This window comes from Gouania willdenowi, chromosome 20, assembly GCF_900634775.1.
Source record: "Gouania willdenowi chromosome 20, fGouWil2.1, whole genome shotgun sequence".
In the NCBI taxonomy this organism is placed as follows: domain Eukaryota; kingdom Metazoa; phylum Chordata; class Actinopteri; order Blenniiformes; family Gobiesocidae; genus Gouania; species Gouania willdenowi.
In genome coordinates this window covers 2892958-2906728 of record NC_041063.1, presented here as the reverse complement: position 1 = coordinate 2906728, position 13771 = coordinate 2892958, and the positions used below count along the sequence as shown (strand labels likewise).

Genomic DNA, 13771 nt, shown 5'->3' with positions numbered 1-13771 from the left:
ACAAAGAGATCAGAACACAATACTCCAGTTTTAAAGTCTTTACACTGGCTCCCAGTCAGCCTCAGAGGAGACTTTAAAGTTCTGCTGCTGGTTATAAATCTGTGAATGGGTTTGGTCCAGAATACATCAGTGACATGTTAGTCAGGTATGAACCCAGCAGGTCTCTCAGATCTATGGACACAGGTCAGATAGTGGAGCCCAGAGCTCACAGTAAACATGGTGATGCTGCTTTTAGTTGTTATGCTGCAAAGAAGTGGAACAAACTGCAGCAGAGCTGAAGTCAGCATCTAATGTGAACATTTTTAAATCAAAGTTAAAGGCACTTTTTTTCTCTACTGCATATGATTGAGAGAGAGATTTTTAGTCATGTTGTTGATGTAATGTGTTTGTTGATGATTTTAATTGATTTTACTGATGATTTTAAATGTTCTTATTGATTTTAAACAATTGAATGTTTTATCATGTAAAGCACATTGAGTTGCCTTGAGTATGAAATGCGCTATACAAATAAATTTGCCTTGCCTTGCCTTACCAGCCCTCCCTAAGGAAGGGTAAGAAATATTTTATTACAGGGAGGATATAAAAAGGGAGAGCGGTGTTACACCTAGGTGGCGAGGAGGGGGAGGGGCAAGGGAGCAGGGAGGAGAGACTCAAGGTAGGAAATAGAAAGGGTGGGGAGAATAGATTATTTTACAGTGAGGGTGAGATGTGAAGTTGTAGAATATATTGTGGTTATTATGTTGTGTAATCAAGCCAGTATAGTGAAAAGTGTAAAGCTTAGCTATAATGGTGGTGGCTGTGAACAGGGGGAATGAGTGAGTGGTAATACCTCAAGCAGGTATTTGGGATTCACGTGTCTAAAGTTATGCCCAGTATGAGTTTTATCCCACATCCCAAGGCGTGTCAGTGCATCGTAGAAGAGTATATGTGCAAAAACCGCTATTGCAAACCCAGGAACTGCCCCGGGCCCGCAGATGCAGCCAGGCCAGCAGAAAGAGCGAGGGCCAGGGAGCCCCAGGCCACCCCCCCATGGCCGAGCAACCCCCCAGACGCTCCCAAGATCCCAGGCCGAGAGGCAGCCACCGCCCCCCACACACACATCCGAGGAAGCCCCAAGCAGCCGAGCACCCAGCGCATCCCGCCACCGACCTCAACCCCCAACCCCAAGGCCCCCCCGCCAGCATCCCGTCCCCCCCACCCACCCACGTAATAATGTCAATAGTTACATTAGTCTAATGGGACCAGCTTTGTCTGTGAACAAGTGAAATATAATTGAAAATATTACGTTTCACAAGTTGGGACGAATGAATTGACATTACTATTTATGCTAACATTTATTTCACACAACGTGTGACATGTTTATCTTTTATCCTTCCATAGTAAAGTGTTAAATCTGACCATAAACAAATCGGTGAATCTCTGTGGCTTTATGACAGTAAGACTTGTTCTTTTTACTTGGTCTGTTCCTTATATGGAGTGGTTAGCTTTAGCTCTTAGCCCAGTCTGTGTGTCGGTGGGTTAGCTTAGCATAGTTAGCTTTAGTTGAGTTTCCAGTTCATAATCGTTGCTACAGGTTCATCTCTGTCCCGTGTTTGTGGAACTTTGGGTGGATCTGACGGAGGAACTTGAATCAGTTCCCTTTATTGGATGGTTGTCTAGTTTTAACCAAGTAGTGGTCCATGATGTATCGCAGCACGGCAGCTTCAGGTAGCCGTGACAAACACCTCACACACACAGACAGCGTTGTGTGAGGGGGCGGTAGCGGTGCACACCATGCAGAGCTTCCATAAACAATGTTCTGTTCCAGAGAATAGTTGTTGACAACAAACAGGGGCAGTTTTGGCCCGTGGAACATGGCTTTTTTTGGGGCATTCTTGGCTAAATTGAGGGACAAATGGCCCATGGCCCTCGCTAATTTCAGACATGGGAATTTATCATTTATATCGTGAGATGACGTATTCTTACCGGTGAGAATGTTTTTGACGATAAATCATAAACGTTAAAATAACGCACATTCCTAGGAAAAACAGAAGTGGAGCCAGCGGTCGTGTTCGGGGTGGCTCCGTTGGATTTATACTTCACAGGAAAAACATTCCGTGCGCCATTAAGGATTGCCGCTCTGTCTTGCCAACGGAGCAGTCTAAAGATGAGGGTTTGTGGTTTGTTGGAATCAGCCTGGCCTCTGTCATATACCCATTGTGCCAATTCAATATCGATGTCACGGCCATCCAATGAAGGGATCCATTTAGATAGATAATTTTTCAGGTAGCTGACTGCATCTGAACCCTCCACTGATTCTGGTAAGCCTTATGTTATTTTTTCGCCCCCTGTCCTCTTGGTCCGTCAACTTTGTAGTAAGGTGGTCAAGCTGCGACTTTAGCTTGCTAAGCGGTCATCTATCCTCCCGAGCAGCGGCCTGCACAGCATCCATTCGGTCCTGGGTTCTCTTAGCAGACTTGCTCACTTTATCGAGTTCATTGGTAATGCCTTTCACGGCTTCTGCAGTCTTTTGTTTTATGTCTATTGTCACGTAATGCTGGTACCAGGATTGAATCCACAGCATCCCTAAAGGCAGGGGCAACTGCTGAATCCAGTATCCAGCGTTGTTTTTCGAGCGCTAGCTTAATGCCATTAGCAATGGCTGCATCCAGTTCTTGCTTCGAGATGGCAGATTCTCTCAATTTTTTCTTTATAGGCGACTGTTCAGTTTCCCTTTTCCGGGCGTCTTTGGTTGAAGACGTACTCATGATGAGATGGATGTCGAAGTATTTGTTGTATAATATCGGATTATTGAAAAAAAGACTGTTAGGCAGAGCGAGACACTACGCTGGCGTGATCTCTTAATCTGTTTAGTCGGTGTTGATATTGACTATTGTTTTATTTAAATTATTTACTTATACTTGAAAGGTCAATTGGAGCCTTATTTTCATCTTCGCTGTGTTTTGTGTCAACATTCAGTGCAGCCATGATCTCTGTGTATGAGTTTGCACCTGTCGTACTATTTTTGGCGCAGAAACAGTCACAGCAAACAGTTCCAGATTTGATGAATAGCATTGTGTCCACTGCATTAATTTATTTGCATTTTCCCTTCCCATCTTCTGTGATCCACCTACATTACAAATTAATCAGAGAGAAACACGCTAAATGGATTGTGGGACGCATTGTGAAGCACTGAACACACACAGTCCTGATTCCTTGGGGTTTGTACCCCTTATCAACTCATGGAGTGATGTTTGCACACTTTTTAATACCCCTAAACCTTTAGTGTGTACAGAGTCTGACTGACTTGGGTTCAAATCTCACAAGCATTGTGGAATCCTCAACATTAACCAGACATGAAAAGAATTATGGGAAATTTACCCGATTTCAAAATGGTTCTTTTTACCATCAGTCCTGATTAGACTATAATTAGATCAAAGGTTATTTGTAACCTCTGTTCTATTAAAATGTCTTTTCTTACCACCGGAGAACCTCTAGTCATCATCTAGATCCAAAGCACACCATCATGTTCAACCATACATGGCTCTTCAGCGCACACGAGCCTTTACATTACGAAGAAAGAAAAGAAGCTTTAACTAATTTTTTTTTACATTATTATTAATAGTCTTAATGTCAAGATTTTAGTTAAATTTTACTGTATTTTTTCAAATCCACATTTTTTGTCCTTGTTCTGTGCAGCCAATAGTTGTTTCCCTTTTATTAATTCATGATTAATGACACTTTTTTATTTTTATTTCATTAATTTTTTATTTATTTTTTGCATTAGATGTAACAATGCAATTATTTGCAAGTTTTTCCCAGAAAACTTAAAAAATAATTAGATAAAAACACGTTTGCCCTTCTAAAATGTTTTCACTGTATTCTTATTGTTACTGTCATCTATGTCAATAGGTGGCAGATTGGTAAGTTACTTAATAAAACTGCAATGTAGCACTCTTTGATTCAGATATAGGCAACTGGCAGCCCACATGTGGCCCTTAATCTAATTTTGAGCGACTCGCAAAATAAATGCCTACAATTATTTCATAAACTCTCATAATGACAACAAAAATACACAAAATGATTTCCAAATCAAGAGAAAATACCACAAAAATTAAAACGACAGCTCAATATGTGAAATTAAAACAAAAACACACAGTTTGTTCTTTCCTGTGTTAATGCTCAGATTGGTCATTATTGTGAATGCTAATGTGGCCCTTTTACTCACTTTAGATCCTTCTCCTATTTTTGAGTTTTTTTTACTGATATTTGGATTGATGTCTTGACTAGCTACATACATGTAGCTGTTTTGGCTAAAGGCTGGTTTGGGTTACCAGTTCAGGTATTACAGTTCACAATAAATGTACAGAATCTATTGGTTTAAAGTTTTTTCAGTGTTTCTCTAAGGGAAACAGTAGTTGTATCTAGAGAAATCAGAATTTATATACCAGTGAACGCAGCTCTATAAGAAGGAAAAAGTGGACTACTATACAAACACCAGCTTTCATTTAACTTTTTTCTTTTCCGTTGAGGTCAAAATTTTAATTAATGTATATAGTTTTTCATGATGATATATTACTGTACCAGCTGTCAGCATATGTACAATCTAGTGCATAAAAAGTATTGAAAACACTCCTAAACCACATTATTTTCTTAAAACAAAACACTTTATTTGTCACTTGAAAACCAAATGGAGTTTTCATTTCCAGCAGACCAAGACGCATCTTTTTTTATGGATAACTCATAAATCTGTCCTGTTATAAAAATGGCCATTTTGTTCTTGAATTTAAAGCAGAACTTGTTAACTCTTTATGTTTAAAAGTGAAGTTCTTGTCATTGTATTTAATGTTTGCAGGGAGCAACGATAAGGCGTGATGATCACACTGGAGCCATCATCGTGGCTCGAATAATGAGGGGAGGAGCAGCCGACAGAAGTGGTGAGTTCTCGTAGGTTCTCTCTTTATGTCAGCATTTCTTTGTTTCTACTGTGACTTATTGTGAAAAGAATTTTCACTAACTTATTTATTATTTAAATTCATCTAGACATTTGGATGTTGCTACAATAATTGCCATCACAGCTTTACCACAGCTCAACAAGAAATACTGATTTATTTTCAATCTTATATGCCACAATAATTTGAGTTTTTTGGAAAATACACATCATCCACTTTCGTAACAGTACAAAAGCTCTTCTATACAAATGCTCTCCCGTTCTGATTGTATGTGTTGTGTGGTCCAGGCCTGATTCATGTTGGGGATGAACTTAAGGAAGTCAACGGAATCCCTGTGGATGACAAGAAACCAGAGGAAATTATACGTATCCTGGTAGGTCTCATCCTTTAAACCCATCCATGTTTTGAGTCTACTATCCATTTGAAAGCAACATACGGTACTTTAATTATATTAGGACACAAAGCTGGATCCCACAGATGGATTTTCTGTCCTTTTAAAATGCAATATCTGGCCTTTATCTTAGATTCTTTGCGCTGGTTAATCCACTGACATTAAGCCACATAGTCTCCCTGTGCAAAGGGTTTCCAGGGCTGTGTAATACTTTGAAGTACTTCTAAACTCTTTAGAGTTCTTTTTCACAATAATCTCCACAAAAGCTGAAGATCTACAGGGTAGAACCGAGTAGATTTCCTTCTGCTCTTCTGGAAGGACACAATGAACTGTTTGTGTGAATTAGCCAGATCTCACTGCAACAGATACACATCACAGATGGAGGCGGTGGGGATTGACGGACAACGGATTACGCTGCAGTTATGCAGCAGAGACATTTCAGAGTAGTTACGCATCCAGTGGAAATCCCATGTTAAGACTTCTGCCAACTGAATATGAAACTGATATCTGTCATCACTAAAGTGTGAACTCTAAAGCCTGCATGTTGTCGAGCATCAGCTGCAGAGTGTGGGCCCTGCAAGGTTTGAAGGAATTAAGCAGCCGCAAAGTGCTCTGCCTTATTACTGAGGAGACGAGAGTCTAATCTTTCCTCTGGTTTATATCGATGAGACTGAATTAATCCTTTAATCGTGATAAGATTAATTTAAACATTAAAGCTGCAGTATGTAGAATGCTCCCTCCGCTCTGTTTTAAAACCAAAACTTAATCTCCCTTACCGGTGTCTTTTTGAACACTCTTAGTGACTTAGTGACAATGTATGGACTTTATCTTGTGTTTTTGGAGTTTTTTGCCACCAGTACGTAGGGCTAGACCCTGCGCAGTCACGGGGATCCGCGAGGATCCGTTCCTCTTGAGTATGTTTGTGCCTTTATTCTGTTGCTTCTCCAACTCTGTCTGCCTTTTACGCTTAAATGACCGTGTAACTTTTGTGCCTAACACTGTGATGGAGACTTCTGCTGGAATGTCCGCCATTGCACTTTTACGATTGATGGTACGTGAACGCACATGACTTCAGTGGAGCAGCCAATAGTATCGCCCAAAACAGCTCATGGAGCAAACGTGTTTGAAGAAAGATCTCTGATTGGCTGAAATCCAGCATCACGTTCCTGGATTAATAAATCTCGTTTACAGGGCCAGCAGAAGGAGAAGAGATTCACTGTCCGCTCAAAGATAATTATGGATTTTTGACCAAATGATGCCAAAACTAACGTACATACTGCAGCTTTAAGTGAACTTATCCAGAAAACTAACTTTTGTGTGCTCCAAACGTATCACTCACGAGCTGAGGTTTTCTAATTTGACGTCACAGTCAGACTGCTGGATTTTAGCAGCGGCGCATTGGAAGAACTTAAAAATATGATAGAAAAATAAAGATTGGTGTCATGTGCTCTTTAACCCTTGATGCAGAAACACTCACATAAAGGGCTTTACTACCAAGTGGCGTCTTCAATCTTTATGACCATGACATTGTTATACCATTTGAGTTTAGCATTTAGCATTGTGACTGGAATTGTTGCTTTCTAAGTTTGAATGACAGCTCTTTATGGTACTTCAGTTAAACTCACTCTCTACCTTTCTCTTCCCTCCTTGAGGCCCAGTCACAAGGCGCCATCACCTTTAAAGTTGTCCCTGGTGTGAAAGAAGACGTGCTAGTTCGGGAGCCAAAGGTATGTTCTGTACTGTTCTATATTAACCAAGTTACATTGGGATCTCTCTCTCCATTATAGAACATTTGAGTTGAACCATTAACAATTTGACATGAACTAAAAGAAAAATATGTATGTGAAAGTAAAGAAGGAATGTGGAGGGGTGAAGAATGAGAAATACAATAAAGAGTGTATTTGAAGAGTGTGGGGTGGTTTTTGGAAGGCCATGTTTCAACCAAATACCAGTGTATTCATGTACTGACCTAATATGATAGTAATAATAATCATTATACTCGTCAGAACTCTTAAAAATGTCAGAAGTAAATGTATTAGTATTGTTTACGCTCACCCGCCACTTTATTTTGTGCACTTGTCCAATTGTTCAATAAGAAAATTAATATTAAAACACTAACATTGCAGCAACTTGATGTATTTAGCCTTTTTAACATGGCCAAGATAGCCTGCAGGTGTTCAAACTAAGCATCAGAACATAGAAGGAAGACTATTAAAAGGCTTTGAACGTGGTACAATGAGGTTGCTGGTGAAAGAAGGACTGGTCTTATTTGCTACTTGGTATTTAACACAAAACATCTCTCGGGTTGAAGGAGAATGATGTAAAGAATTAGAAAATCTCCAGTAATTGCAGTTCTTGGACTTCTAATGCAGTGTTGAGGCCAATTGTTGGGGGAGAATGGGCTGAGTACTGGAAGAGAGGCAACAGTAATGGTAACAAAAAGAGGGTTACAAACAAGTGATGCTAAAAGACCAAACTGAATTTACAACATGTCAAACCCTGAGGCAGATGAGCTAAAGCAGTTCCATCCCAGACACTGTCACAGCTGTCAGCTAAGAACAGGAAATACACACAGCAGTTCCAAGAAGCTCTGAAACTTTGTTGGTGATGATTTCCAACATTTTATGACCACAGTTTACTCTTGTGATTTCAGCACGATTACCCTCCATGTGACATAGTGCAACCTTATGGTTGTGTCTGAGATTGGTAAAACTTTCCGAGAACATAACCTGTAACTATACTGAACTTAGTGAACTGTACCATTAAATGGGCATATGGAGTGATTGATGATTCACAAACTCTTATTGCATCCCTTCATAAAAGACAATTACAGCAGATTAAAGCTTGTTTCTTGTGGATGCAAGTTTTCTTTTTTGAAATGTAAAAGGGCTTTAGAGTATGGAATCAGACCAGTATCATAATAAATGAACTCTTGCAGGGTTTTTCATGAATGCACATGTTTTGTTTCACTAATGCACACAATCTGTTGTGCAAATATATATTTTATGCAAACTTGTAATATAAATTCTGAAATGCACACGCTCTACTTCACAAATATTGTTTTGAGGCAAACTTGTAATATAAATCCACAGATAATGCAAATTGCTGAATGTGCATTTACAAACAGCTTCTGTGCTGTGAAACCTCTGTGTATTTGTGAGAGAAATCTGTGTGGTGAATTTTGAGACTGCACTGACATCGCGGGTCAACAAAGGTCTCCATTGGCTGATAAAACTGATTGATGGATTCATCAGCCAATCAGGTGAGTTTGCTCTCAGCCAATCATATGGCTTCTTACATTTTCTCTACACTTTTAAACCAATTGCAGAGCTACTGATATGTGTGCGCATATGCAGTGTTCAAACAAGAGTGTGGACAAGTTTGCATAAAATATATATTTGCGAAACAGATCGTGTGCATTTGTGAATTTGAAATAAAACTGTAAAACAAATATGTATTTGTGAACCAGAGTGTGTGCATTTGTGAAACAAAACATGTGCATTAGTGAAAAACCCTGCAAGAGTTGATTCATTATGATACTGTCCTGATTCCATATTAGAGGCACCACATGTTCAATCATTTCCTTACACTCCTATAAAATTCAGGATAATTATGTAAAGATATGATAAAGTAACATCTGTTTGGTGCACTCCAAACTTTAAATCTACACTGTAAAAAAATAAATAAAAATAGTACCGTAGTCTTTTAGAATTTTAGAGAGTAGTCTCACATTATCAAAACTGCTCTCGTAGATTAAACTCTAACAGATCTAATTTGGTATTTAAAGTTATTTTCAAAGACTGAAACATGATGTTAAGGCTATCACTGTCTTTAAAAAAATAAGTGTAATAATACTTTACTGCAGGAACGAGTTTAATCGACACACAGGCATGGGAATCAGTCTTCCTGCTTGTCCCCACTTTTAGTGAAGATGTACATTTTTCGTTTGTACCTAAAAACTGTCCATGAACCAAAACTTATCAACAACAGTGATCTCAGCATTTGTACGAGTCCTCCCAGTTTTCCTTCTGTAACTGATCTGCTCGTCTCAGACACTAATGACGCGGTGAGACCAGAGGCACGCTGCACCCAACCTCAGTGCAGATTGACTGACGATCTTTTGATTCACAGTTATAACATTGCTGCCCGTATGGGACATCTAGGTAATTCCCTGTCACACCTGGTACTGGCTTTGTCACGTACCTTGCAGGATTCCGTGTCGAAGCCGCAGACATTCACATTCATGACCAGGGAGCTGGGTAGGCTAATGTCAATGATAACTCTGGCACAGTCCCCTGTATCCGAGCCAAGTCGCTGAACACTGCGTTCTCTTCTGGTTGTGCAGGGCCAGACCTTTGGGCCATCGGCATTGCAGGCCTTGGATCGTAGTGTGCAGGTTGGCCAAGCGAGGCAACAGTTTGCCAGTCACCCCTTGCTCCTCTTAAGCAGGGACATTTGGCAGAATTGGATGCAGGTCACCCACACCCAACGGCTGACTGTTCGCCCGTCTGGGCAGTCCAGGGGCCTGCTGGTCACAGTGCCAGGTATTTAGCAATGCTGTGCAGCTACACGTCCATCTGCTCAGATGCTTAGGGGTTCTGGACCAAGTCCCTTCTGAAGCTGTTCTTGTGACCCCTATAGTTGAGGACACACTTTTTGCATCCTGCAAGTGAAGTGGAGTGACTCTCACAATGAGGCGCCAGAGACATGTTCAGTGGTGGCAATACTGCATTTCCTGCAGTCCATTTTTGACAAAAACAGGACTACTTCCACCCTCAGAGTGTATTTGGCTGCTATCTTGGCCAGTCATGTAAAGGTTGATGGCCAGTCAGTGGGATCACATTATCTGGTCAAGCAGTTTCTGAAAGGGACCACGCTGGGTCCATGTGTTGCCATCACTGGACTTGCAAGTTGTCCTTCAATCCCTTTCCCAGCCGCCCTTTGAGGCGCTGAGACACACTGATTTAAAGTGGCTGTCTCTCAAGACAGCCTTTCTTCTTTCTGTGGCAATGGCAAAACATGTGGGGGATCTGCATGCTCTGTCAGTGAGCATGCAGATCCCCCATGTCAGCGCTGGGAGGCTGATGGCTCTGGGCTGAGTCTCAGACCAAATTCTTCTTTTTTGCCCAAGCGGTTGCCCCCTCATCATGTGGACCAGCCTATCGAGTTGGCTGCTTTCATCTGTGCTGCTAGCTGGTCCTCTTCATGCACCTTTGGACGCTTCTACAGTGTGAATGTTGCTGGTTTCTTGCTTGTGGCAATGGCCGTGCTGTCCACAGATTCAGGCCTTGAGTAGGTGAAGATTCTTTTGACCTTTTTGGTATAATTCATCCAATGCTTTAAGCACCACCTCTGGCGGTCAGTAAGAATGAACCACAACAAAAGTTGCATATGTAACTTCGGTTCTATGAATCGTGGATGACGGCCAGAGCATCCTGTCACTCTAGGTCCTTGTGTCCTCGCAAAAAGATTTTGGCAGGAACAGATCACCTGATGACACCGGTAGATATAGACTCTCCAGGTCATCCAGGGCTCACAGGTGACTTTGTTGATATAATTACTTAACCTGCGCATGTGTGAGATGGAACATCCAGTGCTTTAAGCACCACCTCTGGTGGTCATCCAGTATTCATAGAACCGTAGTTACATAATGTTACTTTCACTTTGGTTGTTGAAAGGATAAACATGTTTTAAACACTAAAATATGCTGTTCTATCACAAATATTTTGAAAAAAAGACCAATTCTTTTGTGACTTATGTCAACAAATGTATTTACATATTTTGTGGGCTGAAATTGTTGGGAATTTAATGGAATAAAAGTAGACTACTTAATACAATTGTGGTCAACAGTTGGTTTAGAACTAAATAGAAATGTTCTGTGAAGAAAATAAATGAACACTACATAGATCTGGATGTAAACTTAGCTGTTGCTGCCCTCTGCATATAGAGCATCCTTCCTATAGTGTAGGGGTCTGCAACCTGCGGCTCTGGAGCCTCGTGGCTCTTTAACTCTTTTGCAATTTCTCCCTGCAGCTTTAAAAAAATAATAAAATAATGAATTGTTATTTCTTACAAAGGGTATTGATGATTAATGACATTAATTTCAACTAAAATTATGATAAAACCTAACCTAAAAATAAATCAAATTGTGCAATAACTCTGACACCTTCCTACTTCACCTCCTGCAACCTCTACAGACCATAAATTTTCCTTGTACCTGTGGCTAACCTTAAGTTTTAAGTCGGTGGTAAGATACAGTAACTAAACTAACAAAAGACTATTCTGGAAGAAAATAGAGACTTTATTTGTGTGGGGTAAGATTTATTTAATTGCCAACATGCCGATTTAATATGCATGCTTGATATGTTGCAAGAAATTAGCAATTAGCATGTGTTGACCGACATGATCATGTGTTATCAAATTCAAGTTATTTTTTGTAGCTCTTCAAAAAATTATTCAATATTATTTTAGCTGTATAGAATTTTATACGCTTTTTGTCTTCACTGAGAAGGTATTTTTTTCGGCTCCGGAAGGACTTTAATTCAGGCGAGATTAGACAAATTGGCTCCTTGAGATTAAAGGTTGCAAACCCCTGCTATAGTGGATGATTATCCTACAACCAGAAGCACCAGTTATTCAATTATATATCTTTGCTTAAAATGCTGCTGAATGATGTATTTAAACCCAAACGTCTCACTCTGATATTATTCCAAACCATGTTTAGGCCAAAACTGTCTTCCAATCCATCAGTCTCAGCCACTCGGATGTTGATGCACATTTTTTACATATGCTCATCTATCAGCAGCAGACACATGCTGGATTCACTGTCTGGTTTTAAGCTTTGGGGTCAAAGGCTGGTGTTCATCATCCACGATGCATCCCACACTGTAATGTAACTGATGCATGGAGGAATGGGTGGGCCACTCACATCCTTTGTCTTTGTGCAATGGTAGAAAAAGGCCAACTCTCTTTAAACAATGGTTGGTTGGTGCCAATCACTCAGCCTCTCCTTTATTTAATCAATCCCTTCTCTTATATCAGGCAGTAAAGGTGCATTAAAAGCAGCTTTAGGAAAATAGATTTATTGTTACTGAAGGATTTGACTTCCAAAGACGCTCCAATGAACCAACAAAACACCTCCAGAGAAGTCACTGTGTATTATAAAGCACTCTTCAAATCAAGAAGACATCAAAAACATGAATTCAATTTTTTTTTTCTCTGAAAGGCACATACTAGTCTTCTCTTCTTTATTTTATTCCTCCAGAGAATTCAAACCTAAACCTTTTTCATCCCTCTGTCATGGTTTCCTATGGCTTTACAAAAGCAGTTTAGCTTATTTTTTTCCCAATGTAATACTGAATACTGAATGCAGAATATTCTGGTTATAAAATAACCACATTTTTAAAAAAAAAATCAAAGGGAGTTTTTATTTCAAGAACGATTTTATTTGTGGTAACTAGAGCTTTATGGTTTTACAGTTTGCATAGTTTGAATATGTAATTTAAACATTTAGTAAAGGATTTAAAGAAGATAATTAAATCATGATTCCTTTGGGGCAAATAAATAAAATGTTTTTATTTTACTTTGTAGGAGGTGGTGAAAGGGTTTTTAATACTCAATAGCTGATTTCAGTATACAATTAGGTGATGAAAGAAAAAATGTCTTATCTATTGTCTTTTTAAAGATCCTTCCATCCTCAGTGAGCTGTAACACATTCATTCATCTCTTGTGCTTTATCATCTGTTATTGGTCCCTTACTCATCTACTGGCATGAAACTTATTTGGAGAGGGATGCTCATCCTTTTCCCATCTGTAGTTCCTTGTTTTGCTAAAAACTCTTATGGTGCGTTTACACCGAAAGCGACTCTGGATTACATTCAAAATCAATGTAGATGACACAACGTCAACCTCCCTTCAAGTATCCAACTTGCGTAATTCCGGTGAGTCAATCACGCCATCTGAGTTTCTGGAAAGAGCTCAAAGTAAAAAAATGTTAAGCTTTTCAAGTGACTTCAGGTTCCGCATTACATTGAACACTGAATTTTGAAAGTATCTAATCGCTAGAGTAGCTGAAGTCGTTTTCGGTGTGAACGTACCTTTACTTCTGCATCAAACTTAGCTTTTTAATTATGACTGACTATTTTTGAGGAGCTCAAGGTAAGTTTGTTTAGGTAACAGCAACAATCGGCAATATTATATTTACAGTACTAAGTTTTATTTGGTCACTGACATTTATCAACCTCACGTTAACCATTTGGGGTCAGCCAAAGTGCCACTTGTGATGGAAGATATCTAGTTCTGGTTTGACAGAGGGGACATTATGAATATACTTTAGCTTGCAGCTTATTTAGCCATAATATGTAGACTGTATGTCCTGTGAGCAGCAGTCTTTCTGTGTTCTGTGTACCGGACAAAGTATTTTAAAACAGTGTTTCTCAAATGGGGGTTT

At 39.7% G+C, this 13771-nt stretch overlaps 1 protein-coding gene across 2 annotated transcripts in view; it reads left to right on the top strand.

Annotated features, from left to right (window-relative positions):
• mpp7a (MAGUK p55 scaffold protein 7a) overlaps nt 1–13771 on the top strand; it is a 235382-nt gene that overhangs the window by 161941 nt on the left and 59670 nt on the right. For both annotated transcript variants that reach the window (XM_028434276.1, XM_028434274.1), the window contains exons 7-9: nt 4835–4916; nt 5219–5304; nt 6975–7049. In XM_028434276.1, coding sequence (XP_028290077.1) covers nt 4835–4916; nt 5219–5304; nt 6975–7049 — 243 coding nt within the window. The remainder of the gene's footprint in view (nt 1–4834; nt 4917–5218; nt 5305–6974; nt 7050–13771) is intronic.